Raw genomic sequence first — 24,516 nt, forward strand, 5'->3', positions numbered from 1 at the left:
ATGTTCAGTAAAAGCTTATGAACTAGATTGCAAAAATCTGGATGATTATTACATGACAGCGAAAAGAGAGTTTTCTTTATTTTGTTTGTTGGATCTACTGACTGTAAGAATTTCTGCAGCCCAGATATAGTTATCCTAGAAACACTATATGAAATATGAACAGCAATCTTCTTTTAATGTTGCAGTGTGCCAACAACACTTTAAAATGCAGAGACAGATCTTTCCAGCCATGGTTCTAAAATGACTTGGATGCTGTTATTGCTTTGGTTGCCAAGATTGTGTTTGTACACCACTTGCAGTACTGTTGAGTGAAATAAGTTACACATTCATAAATAACATTCTGGCAAGTCCTCCAGAGTCTGTTCCGTGTGCCCATAGGCACTCCAGATAATATAAACTGTACTTTGGAACATGTGCAGAATGCTTCATATGTACAGCTGAAACTGCTAGCCAGCCCTGCAGCCTTCAGTTTAGAAGCTAAATGGTCAAGAGGCTTTTTATAAATGTAATTACTAGTAACTTAAAAACCTCCATAACTATGGATAGATAATAATCATTAGACCAGATTATGTAAAACAAGTTTTTATTATCACTATGTCTTGGGTAGCCTTGAGGACACACCAACTCAAAAAGAATGGGCTGAGCAAAGGATCATAGCTTAGCTGCATCGCAATGACCAGTAGACAAGGTGTGGCTTCCAGAAAATCAACACTGAAACTCACTAGTGATGAATCCATTTGATCTAGTAGATTTGCCTTATTTCCTGTTAAAGCCTTCCCCAATGGGCAGCAGTTATATGTATAATTTATTAGGATGTGCTTCTTATACCATAAGCATTACAAATTCCAAGATAGGGCTATTGTCCCAAATGATTTGTACCAGCAGTGATAAAGAGTACCGTACTCTCCGGCATATAAGACGACTTTCTAAAGCGTTGAAATCGGTGCCAAAATCGGGGGTTGTCTTATATGCCGAGTCATCTTGTACACCGGAAATTATGGTAGTTTCCGGTATATAAGACGACTTTCTAGGCATGCAACTCGGCGCCGAAGTCAGGGGTCGTCTTATACGCCAGGTCGCCCTATACGCCGGAAAATATGGTAGTTCACAAAGACACTTGAACATCACAAGGTGAAAAAATAAATCCTATGAACACCTGCCTGTGAACTCAATAAAATCTAACTATTGAAAGAATACAACATTGTTCTATTAAGGTATCATATCACATAAAAGTCTAGCTTTGTTTACTTCATCATTACCCACAAGATTCTAGTTCAAATTCCCATAGCCTGTAATGCCTTAAAATGGGATGAAAGCCCAGATTTCCAAATCCTGAGGCAAATAGTAGGGCCGTGCTAGGAGCCAAAGAGAAGAACTCCAGAAACCAGCTGCTTCCTGTAGTCTAACCAGTGGAAAAGTCTCGATGGGAAAAAAAAATCCAGTCTTCTATTCTCCTTCAGCTTCTTCCTCCCTGCTACTTGTTTCCCTCTTCAGCCAGCCCTCAAGAGACTTCCCACTTCTTTCTGTTCGTGCTGTGGGAAAATATTTTGCTGCTCAGCTCTGAAGTTATTCAGCCACACAGCTTTGATCCACCTCCTGTCAGTTCAGAGCCATCTCAACACAGCTCCGAGAACATACTTGGCTTCACTAGCTAAAGTCAGAGGGAAGGGATAGCTGGGAGGGAAAGACTGAAAATATCTAGTTCACTGAAGCGCTGTGGTGATCCAACCACGAGCAGGGATTATCAGAAGACAATGCTCTTCTGCAGACCATTGTAGATGGACAGCTTCTATTCCTGCAACATTCAATTTAAGTTCCTTGAAGTGCCTTTCACCTTTTGTTGTTTGCTATGAAAAAGTTGCCACAGAGACTGGTGTTATGTGCCACCTGAAGCTTCAACATTCAAAACATTTTAAGGCATCAAGTAAACATGAATTACCTGCTCTTCTGGTTCTGAAAATAGGATGCTGAAAATAAGTTACTGGTTTTGTCCCTCACACCCTACAAGGGAATGTATGGGTCGTCCCAACCTTCATGTCCTATTTACTACAGTAACATTTAAGGTATATATCTTAAACACAGTGTATGTCATTTCCCTGCCATTCGCCTGTGGATGATGATGAACTAGGGAGAAATAAGCATGTTTTTTGTGACACAGAGATGACTTGACTAAACATTATTTACTCTTATTTCCTTTTGCATCATACTTTTTATCCGCAGGTTATTCAAGGAGGCTACTCCTTGACCAATATTACCCAACTATCCCCTAACCTAATATACATAATATCCAGTAATCATATAGATAATTTTTGCCTGCAGATTTGCTTTAATTCCTGTATCTTCCATAATCAGAGTTTACTAATATAGCATTACAGATTCCAACAACACTAGAAGTCTTTTAAGATATAAGAATGGTATTCATATCCTGAGAAGCTCAGACTGGAGCTACAACAAAAAGGACTCAGTAATTACACACACTCTCTTAACTAAGCATTATGCTTCTTTGAAAGCAAACATAAAGACAATGGACACTCTGTTAAAGAGCTTCTGAACACAGGCTTGCTATATACAGGAATTAACTGTGTCGTCCATTAGTCTGAGGACAAGTTCAAATGAGTATCCAATTAATTTTATACCGCCTACTGACACAAATTCAGTCCTATCCCCTTATAACAGTTTCTCTTTAAAAAGTGTCTTCCTTTGTATGCTAAAACCATGTATAAATGACCTTTGGTCCTTGGCAGCCTTAAATGGAATCCTGATTGCTCAGAAGTTAAAAACAACAAAGCATACAGCAAAAGGAGGGGAGGGGGAAAATAATACAGAAAGCAAATTGAAAAGTAGTTCCAGATGTGTGCCAGATGCACTATCTGGGCAAGTTTTCTTGTAGGCAGAATCTACATTGGACAGAGTTAGAAAGTGGCAGACAGAGAGGTTATCCACAACTTAAGAAAGTAAACCTCTCGTTTTAGCTAGTGATTTAGTAGAGTTGCGGGGCAGCGCCAAGCCTGTAAAAGGGGTGTACAATTAAATGGATGAAGAGGCTCAAAACTCAAAGCAATTCAAGTGAAATCTAAATAGCACAACATCTTCTCCAATGAAGGTGCACCAACTCTAAATGGTATTTGAATCTCACTTTATTTTTCATTTTGCTATGTCCCTCTATTCATCACTGTGAATTGGACGGTCATATAAATTTTTAAAAGTATTATTTCTACCATTTTATGCTATTTTTAAGCTGTTTCTTGTAATATGTTAAGCCACCATTAAGATCCATTTAAGTAATAATCCTTCTTTGAAGCTTTTCTTTTTTGAATGTATTTTTATTAAAAGCTTTTTTTCTTAATATAAAATACAAATAGAAATAAAGACGATGGAAAAAGGGGGAAAGGAAGAGGAGACAGAGTGAAGGAAGGGGGGGAAGAAACAAAACAAAAAATAGCTTCTTTTTCTGGTGCAGTAAGATGCGTGATAAAGTATCAACTATCTATTTATACGAAATAATAACTACTAGCCATTTCTATAGCAGTAACCCACTTAATTGTCAAAACCCAAAGTCAGAATTTCATTTTCCCCCCTTTTTCGTGCAGAAAGCCCAGAAGCGGTTTCCAAGTGTAGCCATACAATTATTTTCATTCTTGTCCCTAATTAGTGCAGTCAACTTTGCCATCCCTATCAGTTCCGTAGTCTTTTCAATCCATTTTTCCATTGTAGGAGTTAAGGCTTCTTTCCATTTCTGGGCATATAGAATTTTTACAGCCCTTTGACGTTTCAGATACTTTGAAGTATCTGAAACTACATTGACGGAAAGTAATATTTCTCAAGCTTGGCAAGTCCAGACTAGAATTTCCCAGTTGGCATCACCATTGCTCAAAACTCTGGGAGTTAAAATCAAAACATCTAGATCAGTGTTTCTCAACCTTGACAATTTTAAGGCATTGGACTTCAACTCCCAGAATTCCACAGCACTGCAAGAGAAAGACGAATCAAAATGTCCATAAAAGGCAACTGACATTTTCTTTACTGAGAAATAGGTATTGGAAAATAGGTCATTCTGCCAAGAATTTTGATCCTACTATCAAACATTTCATCGCATAGTATTTTGAAATGCAACATATGACTCACTAGTCATTATAAATACAATTAATGCACAAACATAGCACTTCAAAATAATGTCTTAAAGGCAACTTATGACAATTATACTGTCATTCTCGACTTCCCAGAAATTAACATTTGAATATACTGGCCAACACTGAATGATACTATTGAAATACCTAATTTTAGAGACTTTTGAATATGATGTACACAAAACCTTGTTAAAAAATGTCTTAATAAATGAGTTTTATTTGCTTGAATTTTGTTATGTATAAAATAAAAACATACTGGACTACATTCAACAATACCTAAGGAAAAGCAAGAAACAAAAGCTTAGCAACTCATACTGCAGAAATGGGATCAAAAGGTTGTTTAATAACTCAAACACAGCACTTGCCATGCTGTTGTATTAACATTTATGCTGCTGGTGGGAAAACAGATAATCAGGGTAGATGACAGGTGCAGTCAAACAATTAGACCCCTTAAATAATGACTGACACAAGGGGAAAAAAAGATGAAAGGATATCCATATATTTGAAAAAAAAAAAAAGAGGTTAAGATCAGGTACTACTTAAAGTGTGGGAAAAATCAAAAGAGACTGTTAAACTGTGGGGTAGCTCTTATTTCACATGGGATTGTATGGAGAAAAGGTTTTATACTCTCTAGAAATGTTAGCACTTTTTCTATTTCTAAATTTCAATAGATAATGACTAGGTATATGAATAGACTGGTGGAGATTTGTGGTATAAGGACACTTACTTCCACCCCCCATTAATCTACATCAGGGATGTCAAACTGCCAGCCTGTGGGCCAGTTTCATCATACTGAACCCGCGCTCACCCCATTGCCGGCAATGCAAAAAGAGTTGCGATACATTGCGACATGTCACATGACGTGGTGTGTTTGACACACATGATCTATATAACCAAGAATAAGACCAGCACAAAGTAAGCATGTACAGGTAAGCTAAAGAATAAAATGCAGAAAAGGTACCTCTGCTTGGGTGTCACAGTGGATAAAGCCTATAGCAAAAGAAATCATGCTGCGAAAAAAAAAAAAACAATCAGGGCTAGAACATGGAATATATTAAACATGAAGTGTAGGAACTTGAATATTAGCAAGAAAGAAATGACATGGAACATTTTGGCATTAATAACATCAATGTCTGAAAATATCTATGTTCAATTAGATAAGTTTACAATATGATATTCTGGAAATGACAACATCAGAAGGAATAAAATGGAACTGGCAATGAAAAAGAAAACTGTCAAATGAATCGAACAATTCTGAGCAGCAAAAGGGAGATCAATGACTCTTTGAATCTGTATACTACTAAAGTTCTCATTATGATCTTTACCTGGGCAAACAGTGCAAAATAGGGCAACACGTTTTGAACCAAGGTACCTCAAATGGGCTAAATTACAGAATGTGTTCAAAACCTAGGATCCATGACTCTCGAGCAAATGAAATTTGGGAAAGTTGTGGCTGCTTCAGCGCTACTGGCTGCTGTGCCACTGGGCTGCTGCTGCAGCAGTCACATGATACCCATTTTCAACATTCCAAGATAGTTTTTCCAGGCAGTCTTGCAATCCTTCATTCCCTCCCTCACCCAGCAGCAGGGAATTGACTCATCACATATATCAGGCTAAGCCCAAGAATGATGTAGAACATCATTATGGCTTGGCGGCCTGTTAGGGGGAGAGGAGAACCAAGCTGCTCATGCGGCCCAGTTCCAAACAGATTACAGCCCAATAGTAGGTCACACCCCTGACATAGAACAATTCAGCCAGAGTTCAGTTCTTTGTTTGCTTAAACCATAGACAGAATCTTGCCAGATTAAACCTTACTATTCTCACTCTAACACAGTGTTTCTCAACCTTGACAATTTTAAGGCATGTGGACAATGCTGGCTGTGGAATTCTGGGAGCTGAAGTCCACATGCCTTAAAATTGTCAAGGTTGAGAAACACTGCTCTAACAAATATATTGGGAACTTCTAGCAAATGTTTATCCTTAGTCTTTCTTTTCTAGCCAGCATTATGATCCATGGTCCATATTGCAGGAGAAACTCAGCATGTTGAAAACACGGTATATGCAGTAACAGGTACCCCAAAGCATTCAATGAGCATATAAGGTGTGGTGATGATTCATATCCTGTCTACAGCAGACAGTCTTCATAAATGGGAGGATTTGAAAGACATCAAGTAGGATGACAGACTTCAATTACTCTTTTCAATGGGTGGTACCCTATAAAGTACAACTATTGAAGATGTCCCTTTTCATCTCAATGTAAAAATATGCTCATCTGTCAAATCCATCAAATATGTCATCAAGTATACCACACAGGGAATGATCAGGCAATTTTTGGACTGAACAGGGAAGACAAAAATCACACAGTACTTGATAGGCAAATATAGTGGGCCCTCTGAAGCTGTTGCATTAATATTTGCATTTCAAATTCATAAGAGGGAACCAGCCATTGTTTATCTTCAAGTGCACCTTCCAAAACAGAATCAATATTCTTTCAAGATAATACAGCTATGCAACAGAATAACAGAATAATGATATTGTATTATATGGATATTCCAAGATTTTACGTTTGGACTAATAGGAGCTGGGAATGAAGGAGAATTGGGAGAAGAAAACTCCAATACTGTAAATTTTTTTCAACATGTGAGACTTCTTGTCTAGGATGAGAGTCCCATGGTTAAGAGGGAGAGCTTTGAAGCCATACCATTCTCTTCACAATATATGCAATAAGAAAAAGGACTTTGGGAGAATGTTAACCATTTGCTGTTGTGGTTTTCATCAGCCTTTACCATTTGTAACAAGAAGAAATGGTCCCGATATGGAGAATTCAGGCATTAAAAAATCATACTTATAGAGATGTTTTGTCAAGTTTCAATTGAAGGGAAACATGTGACGGAGTGAGGGAAAACGAAGATATTCTCACTGGATGATGGAAAAGACAAAATTCAGAAAAATCAAAATAGTTAAACAGAATTATCTGAAAATATGGTTCTGCCAGCAAAAAGTATGAAAGAATGTATAAATTTCGTTTACCACTTTTGACAATCCTGTAGAATTGTTCTCAGAAAACTCTTTCATGGTTTCTCTCAATGAAATGATGATAAATATCATCCACGTGCAATGATTGCTTCCCCAGAAAGAATATTGTTCCTTTAATGCTCTCAGTGACGGAGCTAACACTACTCACTTTCCACAGCATGGAAGATTGAATCTCCTGTCATTTTAATAACAAACTTTAATAGGGAATTCTTCCAAGAGTTTGAAATGGAATATGGATGATTTTGGAAGAACTCTAATAATATCACTGTAGCAAAGATAAACTTGGATGCATTCAAAAATGACATTGTCATGATTCCAAGAATTACACTCAATTCATCAGAAGGTGAAGATGTTCCTCTTCAGTGGACACAGTTCTCAATACAGTCATGCTTTGCTGTCACTATATATAAAGAGCGAGAACAAACCATGGAGATGATTTATTTGGAGAAACCAGTATTTCAGCATAGTCAGCTGTATATAGCAGATCAATTCACAACTGTTGTCATCAAAAGCATCCTTTGTTAAAAAGAAGCATCTATATTTGTCTTGCTACAGATCTTTTTTCTTTAAGAAAATGATGGTTTCATTTTCTTTAATTTTAAAACCAAAACAGCAGCAATCACTCTGTTTATCTGTTTAAATAAGGAAATGTTTCTAAAAGGATGACCCAATGGGTCACAGGTTGTTTTGTCCAAGATATACAGCCAAATGTCACAATTTCCAAAATTTATGCAGGAACAACAGATACATTTGAAGCAGAAATAAAACAGTTCTGTGCAGACATTCATGAAGTGCTACGAGTTCCAAAACATATATAGTATTCATTATGGAATACCAAATTTCAATACCAAAATTGATGAATGTCACTTGAATACATGGCATCTCAAAATGGACTGTACTACAACCAAACCAATTACATATTATACGGCCAACAGTGGAAAAAAACATATTTCTTTACTTGCTGCAGACTGTGGCTTGGACCACAATTATTTGTAGCCAAAGTCTGGTTCAGATTCAAATTTGAACACCCAGGAAATATGATATCAACAAAAGTTTATATGCAGCTGAAATTAAGGAACAATATCAATGTGCTTAATTCTATGGAAGAACAGCTAGATAGGAGAAAGCATGAAATGAAAAACATCAATAAACCAGCTCAATAAATCAGTTCAGAAATATGTTGCATATAAACATTAAAAACAACTGAAAACAAGGAAATAAATGGTGGGCAGTGGAAACTAGCCGAATTGCTGAACCAAAAAAAAAAGCTAAAATTATGGGCAATAGAGATGAAACAAAACGGCTAAATGGAGAAGTTTAACATAAAACCAGAAAAGCCCCCTCCCCCCAAAAAATAAAATTAGATTTTACAGAACATGCATGTAAATTTCAAAATTATATTTATCCATCAACTACAGTAAAACTTTTCACTGTACTGATTATGAAAAATTATGGAAATCTCTAAAAGGGGCATTCCAAAACACTTGATTCACTACTACTATTCTATCGTTATTTCTATTAAATGTATATACTGAGGCAGTTTTGAGGAACCTTAATTTAGATGAACTGAAAATTGAAATAAAAGCATCAAAGATATGTAGATGACATTGCTATACTGTAAAACTGAGTAAGATATAAAAGTGAAAGCAGAAATTAAAAAGATTAGATTGCTTTTGAACATCAAAAACAATTTAGCAGTGATGATAACTGGAAGATAAAAATCAGTAAGAAAATTAATCAGTCCAGGACTTTATTTTCCTCAGATTCAAAACTGAATAAACAAAGACCTCAAAGTTAAACAATGGGAGCACTGCAATGACTATCATGGAAATGATTTTAAAAAGCGATATTTTGATACCAAATGCAGAATATTGAATGCTATGATTTTTTCCTATAACTACCTACAGATGCAAAACACAGTTTGGCTAATAAGAAAAGAAATTGAAAAAAAGGACTCCCTCAAATTATGGGTTTGGAGATGATTATCTACATCCCTTTGACAGCAAAAATGATGAATAAGACGACCACATTGAACCAGAAATATCACTAGAAACTAAGATTACCAAACTAAGACTGACTTATTTTGATCATGTCATGTATTTGAATTCCTTAGAAAAATCAATTATACTAGGAACAGTTGAAGAAACTATAAAACAAGACCAGCAAATAACATCCTTGAGAGGTTCCATCAAGCAAAATACTGCTTTAAACCGAGAAATCTATATAAAAATGTAAATGTTCGTTTGTTCAAAACCTTAAATCTCCGAACGTTCTTCACTGATTGCTTTGAAATTTTGACACAATATTGCATTCGTATACACGCGTGTTTCTATATACCTATATTATATAGATGTCACCTCTGTGACAGGTAAAAATATGCTTTTTTGGAAAAACAGTGCCATCTGTTGGACGTAAAAGCAACACACGCTACGTGCACTTTCTCTTTTCTTTCTTTTCCATTTAACCAGACTGAGCCACAGCAACGTGTGGCCAGGTACAGCTAGTGTTAAATAAAGTTGTAAAATATTGGAAAGAATAATCTATAAAGTCTCTGAAAGTTGGATGTGACTGAACAGATGAAAGGAAACAAGCAGAGAAACCACTTCATTCTAAAATATAAGGAATGCATTTCATCTCAATAAAAATATTTTGATGTTGGTATTTTTTAATATGGTGTACCATGATTTAAAAAAAATTAAAATATCTTAACAGTCCTAACAACTAGTAGAATATAGGTCTGAATCTAGCTATTATGCAAATCGGACAACAAATCAGAAATAATATACATTTCACATCTCATTTTTATTTCCATTTTGTGATTCACCATATTTTATGATTGGACAAATGCAAGAGAGCAGTCCTGCTATAATCTAGATAAAATAATTCACCCGAGTCTTGATGAAATAAATAAAAATAAAAAGTAAAGGCAGAAATAAAATAGAGGTTCCAAATAGGTCTGAAAGCATCTTTATTTCCTTATTATCATTTAAAAGATTTTGTTCTTATCAATAGCCAGGAGAGAAAGCAAGGGTTACAAAATCTTCTTTAGAATATACTCAATCTTTAATTAGCTAAAATAATGTAGAAATATTAAGTTAGAAATCAACAGTATGGGTAGTATTTGACTAGTAGTCTTCTGCAGCAGGAATATGATAATAATACACATAAACCGATTATAAAAACTACATAACACAGTCACCAAAATTATTCCTTGGAGCATCTGTAAAAAATATCAAGGGCGCCAGGAATGAAAAACTGAACACAGTTGAAAAAAAGTAATAGAAAACAAAAAAGTTAAAATATTGTAGGATTTCCGAATACAGACTGATAGTCTTAGCTCATAAGATATAACTGTTTAAAAAGATGAATCTATGGGTAATTGATGTGGCAATACCAAGGAATGGTAGAATAGAAGACAAAGAATTGGAGAAGATCAAGATTTGAATATTGAAAGATTATGGCATAAACCAGTCATGGTGGTTAGGTGCCATACTAAAAAAATCCTGATGGCCCTTAGAAAATCTGCACATTGACAAAATTTGTAGCTGTCAATTGCAAACAGCCACTCTGCTTGGATTGAACATATATTATGCCAATGTATTATGACATCCTAGGTTCTTGAGAAGGACTCAGTGCTTTTGAAGGCCAACACCAGCTAAAGAAGTGGCAGCTATGACTTCACATTCTTGTGAACAGGTAATAATATATCAAGATTTCTCCAAACTTTTCATATCAAGCCCTTATTGGTACTGGCTGCAGAGAGCCATAATTCATCAGCTTTTGGAGACTCCCAGATTCCATGCATTTCCTATGTGGCCCCTTTGCATAAATTTATGTCTTAATTAAAAAATCAAGGTACTAGCACTTTTGTCAAAGGAACCCATCTAAAAAGAGAGTGGAAGGGGAAATTATCAATATTTGTGACTAGGCCACTGCAAGAGCAGCAGAGATCTATCAGTTACCTATACTATGGCCCTCTGCTACTGAAAAGTAACATAAAGAGCTTTGACATAGACAACATCTTTAAGAATAGTTGACCTTTATGTCTAGCCTTTTTTCCCCTTTTTTTGTCCTAGAAATAGATTTACTGCTCATCTTGGCCACTGTAATGATGTTGCATAAAACAGAAAATCGTTTTAGAATGGGCTTGATTAACATGAATTGGCCACCAATTTGGCTGTGTGCCAAAGAGAATGTACAACTCACAAAACATTTAAACCAAAACTTTTACAGATGATACACAATTAATACCATGTCTTTAGCCACTTTTTTTTCTTTGAGAATTATTTTATATGGGAAAAATGTAAGGCATTCATTATTCCAGCTAATTAACAAGTTACTGAGTTGTGAAATAAGACCATTAACATAATATTTTGATGATTTCAATAATATCAAAATGCTAAATAAGTCTAAAGTTCTTAATGAAGTTTAATCATCCAGTCTACATTGTTGTAACCCCATTAAAGATATCTTCACCGAGTTGATTAGCTTAGAGTGCATAAAATGTTTCTATTATGTATTATTTTTCATTTGCAATGTCCCCTTTATATGGGTCATCATAAAACAAAACATCCTACCAGTAGGATGGTATACTGACTTCAGTTAACAATATTTCTGAATAAGAGCATTTTAATACCCTTCCAAATGTTTAGGGGTCCTAGAAGTCATTAACTATTCCTCCCAGTGGCTGGGGCCATGGTTACTTAGGCTATTTCCTAAACATTTGGAGACCACCATGTTGCCTAATTCTTCTTTAAAATAATGTTTTTAGGGGGAAAAAAATCCTTAATATCCAAATTGTTACCCAGCCCTCCATACCTTCAGTATTGCTAAATATTCCTCTATTCAAGTGAATATAAACATATTTATTTTTCCCCATATGATAATTAAACATCACATTCAATGTATGCCTTTATTCTTGTGCTTGTGCCTTATGGCAATGATTTTGTGATAGCTGGAACCCTTGTTTCTATAATAAATCTTATAATTTACTTATGCTATTAGGCTAGGAGAGAGAAGAGCAACTTATGGCCCACCAAATGGTGCTGAACTACGACTCCCAGAAGACTCACTATGTGTGTCATCAATGGTGAGGAATGAGCGAGGGGTATTTCAGCAACAACTGGAGGGCCACTGATTCACTTCTTCTGGCATAAATCCTCTCCATGCTAAAATTTAAAAGCAGAGTATTCAGCTTGTCTGCAAATACTTACAAAGAAAAGGAGGTTGAAAAGGAAAAGAAAATATTTTGTGACTTTCAAGCAGCCTGATGCCATCTTTCTTTTTCTTCTTCAGACCTAAGGAAGTAGAAAGAACTAGATGAGTAGTCATCCTTGATATTATTCTGCTTTTCTCGCCCACCCCTATTGCATACCAGATATGCCAGGTAACACAACATAGGAAAGAAAAACTGAAAAGCCTTCCCTTTTTGGTATTTGTTTTCCAATAGATGATTTCCTTAGTGTTGGATAAAGGTATGTAGCTTTCAACTGTTAAAAGGAAATGTTTTTATATTCCTATTTACATTCAAAATTTGTTTGGAACTAAAAAAAAAAAAAACCTTCCAACCCTACACAAACAGAAATAAAATAGTTGTGCATTATGCCTTAGTTTGTGTTGATTTTTGAGAGTTGGAGACCAATGCTGAATAGAGATAATGTGTACTTGCCTCACTTAGTCAGTCATCGGACTTTCACTTTCTATGACTCAAAAAAATCTTACCTTTTCACTAGCTGTTAAAATAGGAAATCAGCTGGCAATTCTCATGATCCGTATTGAGCAACTAGAATCAGACAACATCCTTAATGACCTTCCTTAACAATGCAACAGGAAATAAAACATGACAGTCTTAAGAGCAGCTAGCCCTTCAACCTGCAGCAGATCAGCTCAGAGTTTCCTTGTGTGAAATAACAATTCAGCAAAGGATAGTGGAATAAAGCTAGATATTATGCTCCTGTCTAAAACCTGCATCTAATCCTGTTAGGTTATTTAGGCCAATACCAAGATCAGAATGGAATCTTTCTCCCCAGGCACTAGCACATTGCATTATCTTGCCCATTATCTTATATGCTACATTACATATTATTATATTCCATATTAAGGATGAAAATATTTAAACAGGATAAACAAACAGAAACACATTACCGAGAGTAGCTGAGTGAAACTTGAAGACAGATAAGATGTGGTAGTGTATGGTCAGCCTGTTTTCTGAAATTGGTATTTTCTATCTTAAGCATTTCAGAAACAACTGTTCTTCTTTCCAAGATAAATAAGGGGAGGGAGAGGAAGACAACTTAGGAAACATTTTCCTAAGTTTAAATTATATGCACATGGCAAAAAAGTAATTGTTCCATGTATTTTAGTAGTGTAAGTATAACTGCTATTTATGTAAGCAGAATTCAGTTGGGAACTCAGCCTCCATTCAAGATACTGCTTGAGCAAAATTCAAGTGAAGTTTGTAAACGCCACTTTCAAGAATACACCATACTAGACTCCTCTAAGCAGACATCCTTCAGCAAAAAAAACTCTAAGCTCCCAGAGTTTCTAGTCAGCAGGAACAATAGCTTGGAATTCTGGGAATTGAAGTTCCAACACATCTGGAGGATGCAAGGTTGGGAATCAAAATGGTTTCCCATGGAAGATGGTATAACAGGTTATTTTGTTTAGGATGACATTAAATGCAGGATTTCTGGACACATTTAACTCAATACTTGGAGTGCACACTATAATGCACATCTTGTTCATTTGGGCTTTTTCAGAAAAGAGATGTTTTTCCTGTAGGTCAGAGAAAGAAAATTCACAATCTATTCATTCCAATTTTGTAATATAAACCCAGCTAGTCTTCTTTTTAAAAAAGCATACATCAATAAGACCAAACACATAGCATGTTTTGCTGCTCCACCTCTTTCTTCTTCCACCGCCTCAATTTCCAAATAGCCTACTGAAAGAAGTGTAAAAAGATACTGTGGGAAAGGGACAGAAGGATATGAGGAAATTTCCAGCTTTTTTTCAATGGAAAAAATTAAAGAATTTCAAAAGCCTCTGTTGAAAACTTCCTCCCGAACCCGAGAAATCTATTAAACAAAATTACAGCAAGCCTGAATTAGCATTGCATTATTAGTCCAAATTCCTGTTTCACATGTTAATGCCCAGCTATCATATCCTGCAACACATACAATATTACAAGTACAAAAAGCCAATTTTGGACTTTTGCACAGAAATTGGCATAAGCATCTACCCATAGACTGAACTCAACTCAGCCGGAATCTGAATCTTTCCTAAACAGAATTAAATCCTCATATTTATTTAACAAACCATATTATCTTTAGCCCTAAGTTATTGAAAGAACCATCACAAATCTCTAGCACCAGAATGTCACAGGTTCTTTTACCTATATTCAATTTACTGGGCTCCACACCCAAAAGAACCAACAACAACACACAATACCAACAACAACAACCAACCAATACAACACACACAAACAAGCATTCACAGCTATTTTCACTACCTGCTCATGCTCCACTTTTGCCCACTACTACTGCTACTACTTCTACTCCTGCTACTCCAACTACTTCTCATGAGTCCTATTAATTCCTACTCCAACTACTTTAGGCTGCTTCACTTCCACACACAAACATACACCTCCCTCCTTTTCTCTCTCTCTCACACACACCACATTCTCTCAGCACAGCACATCATCCTGGTAACTGGCTTAAAGTGATAGGATAACAGCAGCACAGGTGCTGGCTATTTTTTTGATAGCTTGATTTTTCTTGCCCAGAATCCGTGATAGTATCAATTCACCAATGAACAATAGCATGATATATGTTACTGGGGCAAACCTATAACACAACTACACTTCTATACACAAACTATTATCGGTCCTCCCATATGAGAGGTATAGTATACTACAGGATCCAACCTGGGTCGGTCACTGGGACCAAAGGTTTAGTCTTCCAAGCCTTTGGACTCATGCTGGAGCCTGTCCTCAGAGAACTTCTCTCTACCAGAATATGTTCCTGCAACATTATCCCGGGATGCATATATTTGCCTATATGCATATATATGCTTGCATGCAGAAATAAGACATTCACAAAAGCTATAGTTTAAAAAAAAACTAAATAGAGAAACCACTGCACAAAGGCATTACCTTTCTCAAAGTAATTGTTTTTATGATAGGACACCACATTTCTTATAATTACATCTTTTACTATGAAAACTGGATTCCAATCAAGAGGGAAAATACCATTTCTTGCCCACTAAATTTTTGGAAACCTTTAATTGCTCATATATGTGTGTGTATACACATTCCTTTTCCATTCAAAAAGATTGCTCCTTGTGTTAATAAAAACTTATTTTTGTGGTTCAAATCTTCAAGTCTGTAAACAAGTTATCTGCTTGTCCCAGTAATCCCTTGGGAAAGTTATTCAGCTAGGCCAGTGGGAAAAATGAAACCGCTCTCTGAAACTCCACAACTGCACATTGTTTTCTACAGTGTGTGCACGTTAGGTATACTCAAGAAGAAATTACTACATAAAGGGATCGTCTGAGCTTGCGTTGTCTTACCCATTGTGCACAAGGCATTTCTCTTGTTTCTGTATTACATATAAATTAACCCTGCTGATCTTGTGTAAGAGCCTAAAGTCCTAGCTCTCTCTGGGGCTCCAAAGAAAAGATTTATAAACATAAATTTATCTCCAAGCTCTGTAACCAAGCTATATTTTTTTAAGTTGGGGAAGAAAGCAACTAAATGAGTAAGTATGGTGATCTTTTGAATAAGCGTTCTATATACTTTCCTTTTACCTGCAGCAAACTAATAAGCAGTGGCAGAATTAATAATCCCCTTGTTTATTAATAGGAGCCAACACATCCCTAGGGGCAATCAGCCAGGAAGTTTGTAGCTACCAATCAGATTAGCTTTGTCAAGTATAGTCAAAATGAAATAAGCGAAGACAATTCCGGTAATTAAAAAGTATACCACATCAGAACTGTTTCATCATTTACCAATGAAACCTAGCTGTTAAATTAACTGCAAAAATGAATTGTGCCAAACATCCAGGAATTTTGAAATTTAAGAGATTTCTAGTTTAAATTAACTGAATTTTATATTTGCAAGTTGAATTCTAAATGCACAAGGCATAGTGTCTGCAAGAACTGTGGCACCTGGTGGAACACACAGAGATCATAACAGCTATCTTAATTCCACTGCTATTTTAAAACCCAGTTCCTGCATGCCACTTTCTTTTGTGAGAAAAAAAGAATTTTGCAGAATTGTATGCAAAAAATTAGGCACCTGGTCAAGTTGTATTCATCACTGAATCCCTAAAAGAATAGAAGCTGACACAATCTATATAAGGAACAGAATTAAACATCACAAATTTGAATGTATACTTGAGTTCAGCTGTTTAGAAGCAGAAATAAGAATATAGCAGGTGTAGAGCTTAGACCAGGGGTAGGCAACCTTGGCTCTTTTATGACTCGTGGACTTCAACTCCCAAAATTCCTGAGCCAGCCAAAGTAAATCCCCAAGTCTAAATTGTACAAAGCATGTTGAACAGAGAATCAAGAAGAGGAAAAAGTTTTACATATGGGAAGTAGATATGAAGAACTAGATTCTTTTGCATGAAGTTGTTTGGGCAAGAGTCATCAAATTAAAACAAAAACAAAAATAGTTGACAAAGATTGGGAAAGAATAATACTTATCATTCTTCATAGCTAATTTTATTGTCATGGATAATGTGTCACAAATGGAAAAGTTTGCTGTATAATGATCTTTCACACCTTCTCATTCCAGTGAGCTGCAAAGTTAATTGTGAATCTGAACTGCTCTAAAGCAAAGGATGATTGCAGACTTATTTTCTCTTTGCAAGCAGAACGTCTTGATCAAAAAATTCTATTTAAACACTGTAAAAATGGAAACTTGAATTATTTTGTTCCTGACCTGAATTGGAATCTTTCCACACCCTGAATACATACTTCCACTGCTGTCTACCCACTCCTAGATACTTAGCCCTGTGGAAACTCCCCCATGCGAATTATTAGTCAGAGACAGACAGAAAGTTAAATAGATAGGCAGGCAGGCAAAGCCTTGAATCCAAAGCATATTCTCTTTAAGATATGAACAGCCAACATAGGGTTCTTGCCCAGGGCACATTTAAAGTGCTACGCACCAATCTTATAATTATATTGGCAGACAACTTTCTGCCCATCTCCCCCTACCGATTCTTATCTTGCAACAGGAAGAACCAAATTGTGGTATTTGGACAAATCAATAAAAGAGACTAGTGGATTTTTCCTGGCTTCCTCTCCTCCAGTAAAACAATATCATCTGGTACAAAAACAATTAAGTACAAAAAACAAATTACCAATCAGGCTTCTTAACCAGTCTCTTGGTTTGAGACTGAAACAACCTTAGGAAACTTCTTACCAGCAACTAGGTAGGAAAACTTGCTTCCCACAGCTGATCAGGTTACATAGAATAGAATAGAATAGAATAGAATAGAATAGAATAGAATAGAATAGAATAGAATAGAATAGAATAGAATAGAAATAGAAATAGGGCAGGTTTTCAAAGCCCCAAGATTGATCATCTTGAGGATTTTCAAGTAAGTTCTTACCACCTTTCCCGGTCCCATCATCTGATCCCCAAACTGGGAGACATGGGAAGAGGAGAGAGAAAGCAGAAGGATCAAGTAGAAGGAATGTGAGACACAATATTAAAGAGATTTCCACTGCAGTACAATATCAAGCAGAGTGATGCAGCAAAAAACAAACAAAAAGTTTTTCTCATTGCATTGTGCAATCTCTCCAGTCTGTGACCTTGTCAGATGAACAACATTATCTGTTGCACTGAGCAGCTGCTGAAAGGCAGCGGGAAACAGTGAATGATTCTGCAGGAAAGAGTCACCAAAACTACATTACACAACCCATGGGAAGCCCATCATGCTATTTTTAAACATGGGTTGAGCACTTTTAACCTATCAGTTGCACCACGAACTGAGATTGTCCCCACGTTACAGTCCTTCTCCTGGGTCTATCAGCTGTTAAGTGGGCTACTTTGTCAACAGCACTAAATTGGTGGGAAAAAGTTTCCCTCCTGTGTCATTGCACAGTTGTTATACAGAAAACCCAATTTGAAAGAACTAGCTTTCCTGCTCTGCAAAACAAACTAGCCCTAGAGGACAGGGCTCAGTATAGAATGGGTATGCCATCATCAGACTAAGTAGTTAATAGAATCTGGGCCAATCCTACCCATTGGGAGTTCATCTTATTGTGCCAATGACAGATCAGTCAAAGTATGTCAGGTTGCAATCACTGTAAAAAAAAAAAAAATGTGTCAGGAGGGAAAGCATTACTTTAACAGAGATACAGCTAAGGATGACTTAAGGTTGTCTCAGGCATGGGCTGAAAATCATATGACTGAAACACCATGAGGACACAGCTGGAAGATACTTTATACAGTGGTTTGATGCAAGTAATGAAGATTTCTGACAGAGATCTTAAAGCAGTTTGAACTGGTTTCCTATCAAATCTCAAATATGGAATGGCTTTATCACATGTAAATAAAGAAAGGGTTCTTCCTGTGGGTTAAACTACTGTATGTAGACTACATAGAAATAGTCAATATGAAAAATCTTACAGGGTTAAGACCATTATTTCTCAGTTCGGCAACCCACAGTACTTGCCTACTGAATTGTAACAAGGAGATGCTGACATAATTACAATATACAAAGCTGATGGAAGTTATCCAGACCAAAGCATGGGAAGACAGACCCACAGCTACAAAACATAGGAAAACGTTTTGTAATTCCCTGGGAATGCATAGCTGAAGCATCCATAAATTAAAATAGAAAGGTAGACTTCACTGAGATTCTTCAGATTATTCTAATTAATAGGGAGGGAGGATTTTCAAATAAGAATATTTATTGAAAATTCTTCAAAGAACTTAAAAACTGAGAAAAAGTAAAAGAAAAAAGGGAAGGGACAACAAAAAAGAAAAAGTACAGAGGGAAAAAATAAAAAAAATAGAAGTAGTTTCCAATTTCCTTTCCATCAAATGTATATAAAATTACAAAGTTATCTTTTACTGCGTGGTTACAAAAGAAAACTATTTTTTTCTATTTTCCATTTTTTCTGATCATCAAACCCACAAATCATAAATACATTTTTCCCATTTCATGCAAAAAGATTGGGTTTCTAGTCAAGCATAAATGTAGATATCAATTCTTCTCTAATCATATTCACCAATAATTTCTCCATTGTGGTTAGTGTTGAACTTTTTCATTTTTGAGCATATAATTATATCACTGCAGTTATAAAAAATGTTCCATGGTTTTTGAGGTTTTTTTGTAGTTGCTTATCCATTAGCTGCAAAAAAAAAAGTTTCTGGTTTTAACTGTACTTTAAACTTTAAAATTTTCTAATTTAATGTTCATAAGTCATAAATTTTTCATTTAATTCTTCAGAATTAATTTTCTCAAGAGTTTAATCTAATTGCTACACTGAGCAATTTGTTTTGCTCAAAGAAGGCACATAAGCCACACAGAACGAAGTCAGAAGACATTAATACTATAGAACAAGGGTATCAAACTCGCAATGTCACGTGACATGGGCGCAGTTTCGGCATGACACATCCAGCCTGCTGCTGGCAATTTGACACCCTGCTATAGAATGTTCTACACAGTTTATAACCATTATGTTGGCTATGTGAATTGATTTAATCCCATGCACAAAAGCTTAAACCCAAGAGGTAATTTGTTTGCCCCATTTCCTTAACTACTATTGTAAAATTAAAAGGCTTATTCCATACCCTCGAGATACCCATAGGATGTTTTATCCTCCAATTTTACTGTTATCAATGCAGTGGAAAATCCCAACATGACTTGTCCATTGTCATGTTTCAAGCTGATTAATGACTGTCCAGTGTCTTCTTAATTTAAATCAATTTAAATGCATTTATATTTTATCCTAAGATTACATCATGGATCCCTTCTTTCCACTCTTTCTACACTTTCTAGTTATCAAATCACAACTTCATTTTTTTTAATGTTTTCATGAAAAAGTCCATAAAGGGTTTACAACTAGTGACACTGAAGTTGTACATTAAATGTCAGCATTGGCCCGGGTCCCCAAAGCTTAGAGGATGCTTTCTTAAAAATGCAAATATCAGCACTGATAGGTAGTGTTACCATCGCCTAGGTACTATACACCATCACCTAGAAGCACCATATCCCTGAGCCAGGACTAAAGTCAGTCCTATTAGCTGTTCTATGTGGTTAAATGTGCTTCTTAGCATCCCATCTCTGAAATAACTGAGTCACATATACAGCAAAAGACACAGAAGGCTATCTATGTCAACCTCAATCCAAGTGCAGCCTATATATATTTAATATTTCTAGTTTGCATGATTTAAAGGGAAACATGTTGTTAGAATCAAATATTAATCAAAAGCTTAAAAACATTGCAAGCGCTAGATTTCTGGATTCTTCCACATTACTTCTTTCCATTCTTTCCTAATAATAGCCTCCATCCTCATTTCCCCCATCTCTCTGCCTTAACTCAAACAAACGTCTGACATCAGTACTCAATTTTCTCTAAAGCAACACATGTCATGTCGCTATGCTGAGCAGAAGATGTTGTTCAGGCTATCTCAAGCTAAATGGAAAATTTCTGATTTATTTTTTTTAACAAAGGAAACAAGGAAAATCTTATTAGCAGCATCACATTGACGAACAGACTTTTATCCTCACTGGACTGGGAATGAAAACAGAATGGAGCCCATTACTGAGTAGTTGGGTGATCCTAATGTACTAAAGTGGAACAGCATGAATATATTAGTTATTTAAAGAACTAGTGAGTTTCATAACCAAGTCCCAACACTGATTTTTCGATAGTATCCTAAGTCTCCTCTACCATTTTGCTGCAGCATGATCGAAAAGCCACAAGAGCATTTATCACTTTGACCGGAAGAATTTAAGCAGATGGAACTCTGGCTAAGCAAGGGGCTGGGAAAAAATATACATATGGTGTCAAGTACCACAGGAATTTGGCAGCTGAAGAAGAGGCTGGATTTATAGAAGGGAAATACATATGGAAAGCCAGGGTGGGTGGGGTGGGTGGGAATCCAAGCAGACAGGCATATGTGATGCTGTGTTTCGGTCCAGATCGTCTGGAGAAGGGCTAACCAAAAACAAAAGCGGGCTGGGTGGCCTCTTCCAATTGCACAAAGCATTATGCGTTAAATTTGTAACATGGAGATCACGTTTCCACCAAGCCTGAATAGAATCAGGTTTGCACAACTCCAACTTGAAACTGGGCTTTTTAAGATGTGTGAGGACTGTAATCTCAGAAAGTTATGGCTCCCTCTATTACTCCTAAATTAATAATAAGCCAGTAAGTCAAGTTGGTAGAGAACTATAGGAGGACCTAGGATTCCCAAGACCCATGAGACAACAAAGGATGGCTTGGAAAGGCTGCAAAAAACTTCTACAATTGAATACTGTATGCAAAAAATAAAATATAAAAAATATTGTAGGCATTTTGTATAACTCTTCAGCCCAAAAGGTTACCAGAGAGGTTTTTTTAGACTTAATGGCACATTCTTGCTCTCGAGCTAAAATGTAATTGACCTAGCATAAAAGGCAGAGAGATTGGGAAGGAAGAAGAAATAAGCATGTTCAAGCATTTGTTCCTAATTTAGCCTTTGGCAATTCACACTGAGGAAATGGATGCCATCAAGAATGCCAGAGAGTGGAGAGTTCTAAGGAAGGATGAGGCGATAAGAGAACAAACAAAAAAACATGTTTAGTACAAACTTTTGGTGTATGTATCCAAATCAAGCATTGTATTTACTACCTCTAGTCAATAAATAGCTGGAAACATCCACATTTTTCCACATCTGAATAGACTTAAATTCTGCACTCAGGGTTTTAGCACTAACAACCAAAAAACACTGCACACCTATTCCAGCTTCCCTTTGACAGGTTGGGGTTTGTTTGTTTTTTAGAAATAAATAAAATAAATATACAGACTGGTACAATTTTGGCAAACTAAACAAGTTTGGATCTTGGGAACAGCAGACCATCAGAACATTCCAGTGCTGTAGCCTAGACCGGGAATCAGAAAATTATCCCAAAAAAAGGCTAATGGCAAATCACTTCCCTATTAATGCCAAGAAAAAAATATGGATGCATCCATGAAATCCACAGGAATTCAGCTTGAGCTGAAGGAGGCTCATAAAAAGTGGAAGACATGGAAGGATTACACATAGAAAGCAGCCTCATTTGGATCCTCTGTGATTGCCAACAAAAGCCTAGTCTGAAAGCATCCAGAAGTTTTTATAAAAGACTTCCTGTGTATGTTCAAAACCAATTCCCCAAACTATTATCTATCTGTTGGCAAAAGTATTTATTGCCTGGAACTATGTTGCCCATCTGTATGGTGAATGTTTTCTTCTACAGAGAGCACTAAACGCTTAAAAGCGTCACAAGAAACCATGGCAAGAACTTCAGAACCTCTTATTCTCCGCAGTTAACATATCCCAAGCACCTAGTGATGCTAGAACTAAGTAACATTTGTGTTTGTGTACCATGTTCTAAGCAAGGCTGCCTTCAAAATGAATTAAAAGCATTCATTAGAACAAAATGAGATCTGGATAGTTGCAGGATGAAACCATACTACACTAATTTGATACCAGCTACACCAACACCAGTTTGATTCTAGGTTCGATTAAAGTGCTGATAAGCTTGGAACCCATAAATGGCTATGAAACTATTCACTGAAAGATGATCAATGTCTAACTGAATCCACTTAGAGGTTAAACATGGCCACGGAGGCCTGCATCTATACCTGTTAGTACAAACTGTCAGAGATTTTTCAGTAGTTGTCTGACATTTGAAGCATTCCTTTCTGTGGTAGGCTGGCAGTTACTTTGTTTTTAAACTGCTTTTTTGTTGAAACAATAAGATGGAGTTTTTGAACCACCACTGACTTGTTTCATGTTATAATATGAATATTAGTTGCGACACTCAAAATGATTTTATATAGTTTTTGTGCAACCATTTAAAACATCTTACTATTTTTAAATGAAAAAGCACTAAAAGATTTTGTTTTGGAAGACGATATCTATACAAGGCCATAATCAACAGCCTCAAAATTTATGATAAGAGTTTCAAAACCATAGGCCAGTGATGGCGAACCTTTTAGAGACTGAATGCCCAAACTGCAACCCAAAACCTACTTATGCATCGTCGAGTGCTGGGTGGGTGTGGCCCATTGTCTGGGTGTGGCCAATTGGGTGGGCGTGGCCAATTCGGTGGGCATGGCTGCAGTGGTAATGGCAGACTGGGTGGGACTAAAAAGTTCAATCAATCAATTCCAACTTTGCAAGATTTTTTTTTCCTGCGAGAAGTTGAAATTGACTCATTGAAACTTTTTTTTTTTTTGCACATGGAGGCGGAGGCCTAAAGCGAAAAGGTTTTATAAAATCCAGCTGAAGGCCTAGGACTGGGGCGACGATACACGTACCCACAGAGAGGGCTCACGGGTGCCAGAGGTTCACACCACTGCCACAGGCACACAGAATGACTATCAAAAATTAACTGAATAAAACAAGAACCAGGGCAGGGCAAGGCAGCTGAGAGATCCAGGAACACCTACTTATGTTACCACTTCATCACAAGAAAAAAAAGGGAGTAAAAATATGTGACATATTTATTTCCTTGTATGAGTTTGTAGATGAAGTGCTATTTACTTAAACCAATTATACTGGTTGAGTCAGCAAATTCTTTTCCACAATGGAGCACGCTTATTAGGTTAGAATGAAGATGCAGCAATGAGCAAGAGGTTTAGGGAAGAACTTCTAGCCCCAGAATTAGCTATATATAGCTTGGAAGGGAAAGGCATGTTCAATAAGGTATACCAGTGGTGGCGAACCTATGGCACAGGTGCCAGAGGTGGCACTCAGAGCCCTCTATATGGGCACGTGCGCCATTGCCCCAGTCCTAGGCCTTCAGCTGGGTTTTATAAAACCTTTTCGCTTTAGGCCTCCGCCGTCATGTGCAGAAAAAAAAAAGGTTCAACCAGTCTGTTATGTCCCGAGCTTTGCAAACGGGCTCGGGGCGTTTGCAGGCAGTCCCGGGCAGGTGCAAGCTGCCCGGGACCAGACAGGCTGTCGCCAGCGCCTGTGCGCATGCGCGGGTGCTGGCGCGGGTAAAGTAACACATTGACCTGGGAATTGCCTATATAAGAGGCTGGGAGCTTTTGGGCGCTGCTGAAGCCTTCACCTGTAAGCTGAACACAGAATAAAAGAAAACCTGAGAACTACAACTGCTTCTCGTGTCTGCTTTTCGCCAAG

At 36.7% G+C, this 24,516-nt stretch overlaps 1 protein-coding gene across 2 annotated transcripts in view; it reads right to left on the reverse strand.

Annotated features, from left to right (window-relative positions):
• CD82 (CD82 molecule) overlaps nucleotides 1–24,516 on the reverse strand; it is a 78,042-nt gene that overhangs the window by 23,135 nt on the left and 30,391 nt on the right. Inside the window, exons 1-2 of one of the 2 annotated variants that reach the window (XM_039359011.1) lie at nucleotides 12,377–12,435; nucleotides 5,089–5,137 (exon numbers count right to left, since the gene is read on the reverse strand). In XM_039359011.1, the coding sequence (XP_039214945.1) occupies nucleotides 5,089–5,136 (48 nt within the window). In that variant the 5' untranslated portion in view covers nucleotide 5,137; nucleotides 12,377–12,435. Of the gene's footprint in view, nucleotides 1–5,088; nucleotides 5,138–12,376; nucleotides 12,461–24,516 lie in introns of those variants that run through there. The other variant, XM_039359003.1, reaches the window with a different exon arrangement.

Source organism: Crotalus tigris, unplaced genomic scaffold (genome assembly GCF_016545835.1).
Source record: "Crotalus tigris isolate CLP2741 ecotype Arizona unplaced genomic scaffold, ASM1654583v1 scf7180000017576.4783729, whole genome shotgun sequence".
In the NCBI taxonomy this organism is placed as follows: Eukaryota; Metazoa; Chordata; class Lepidosauria; order Squamata; family Viperidae; genus Crotalus; species Crotalus tigris.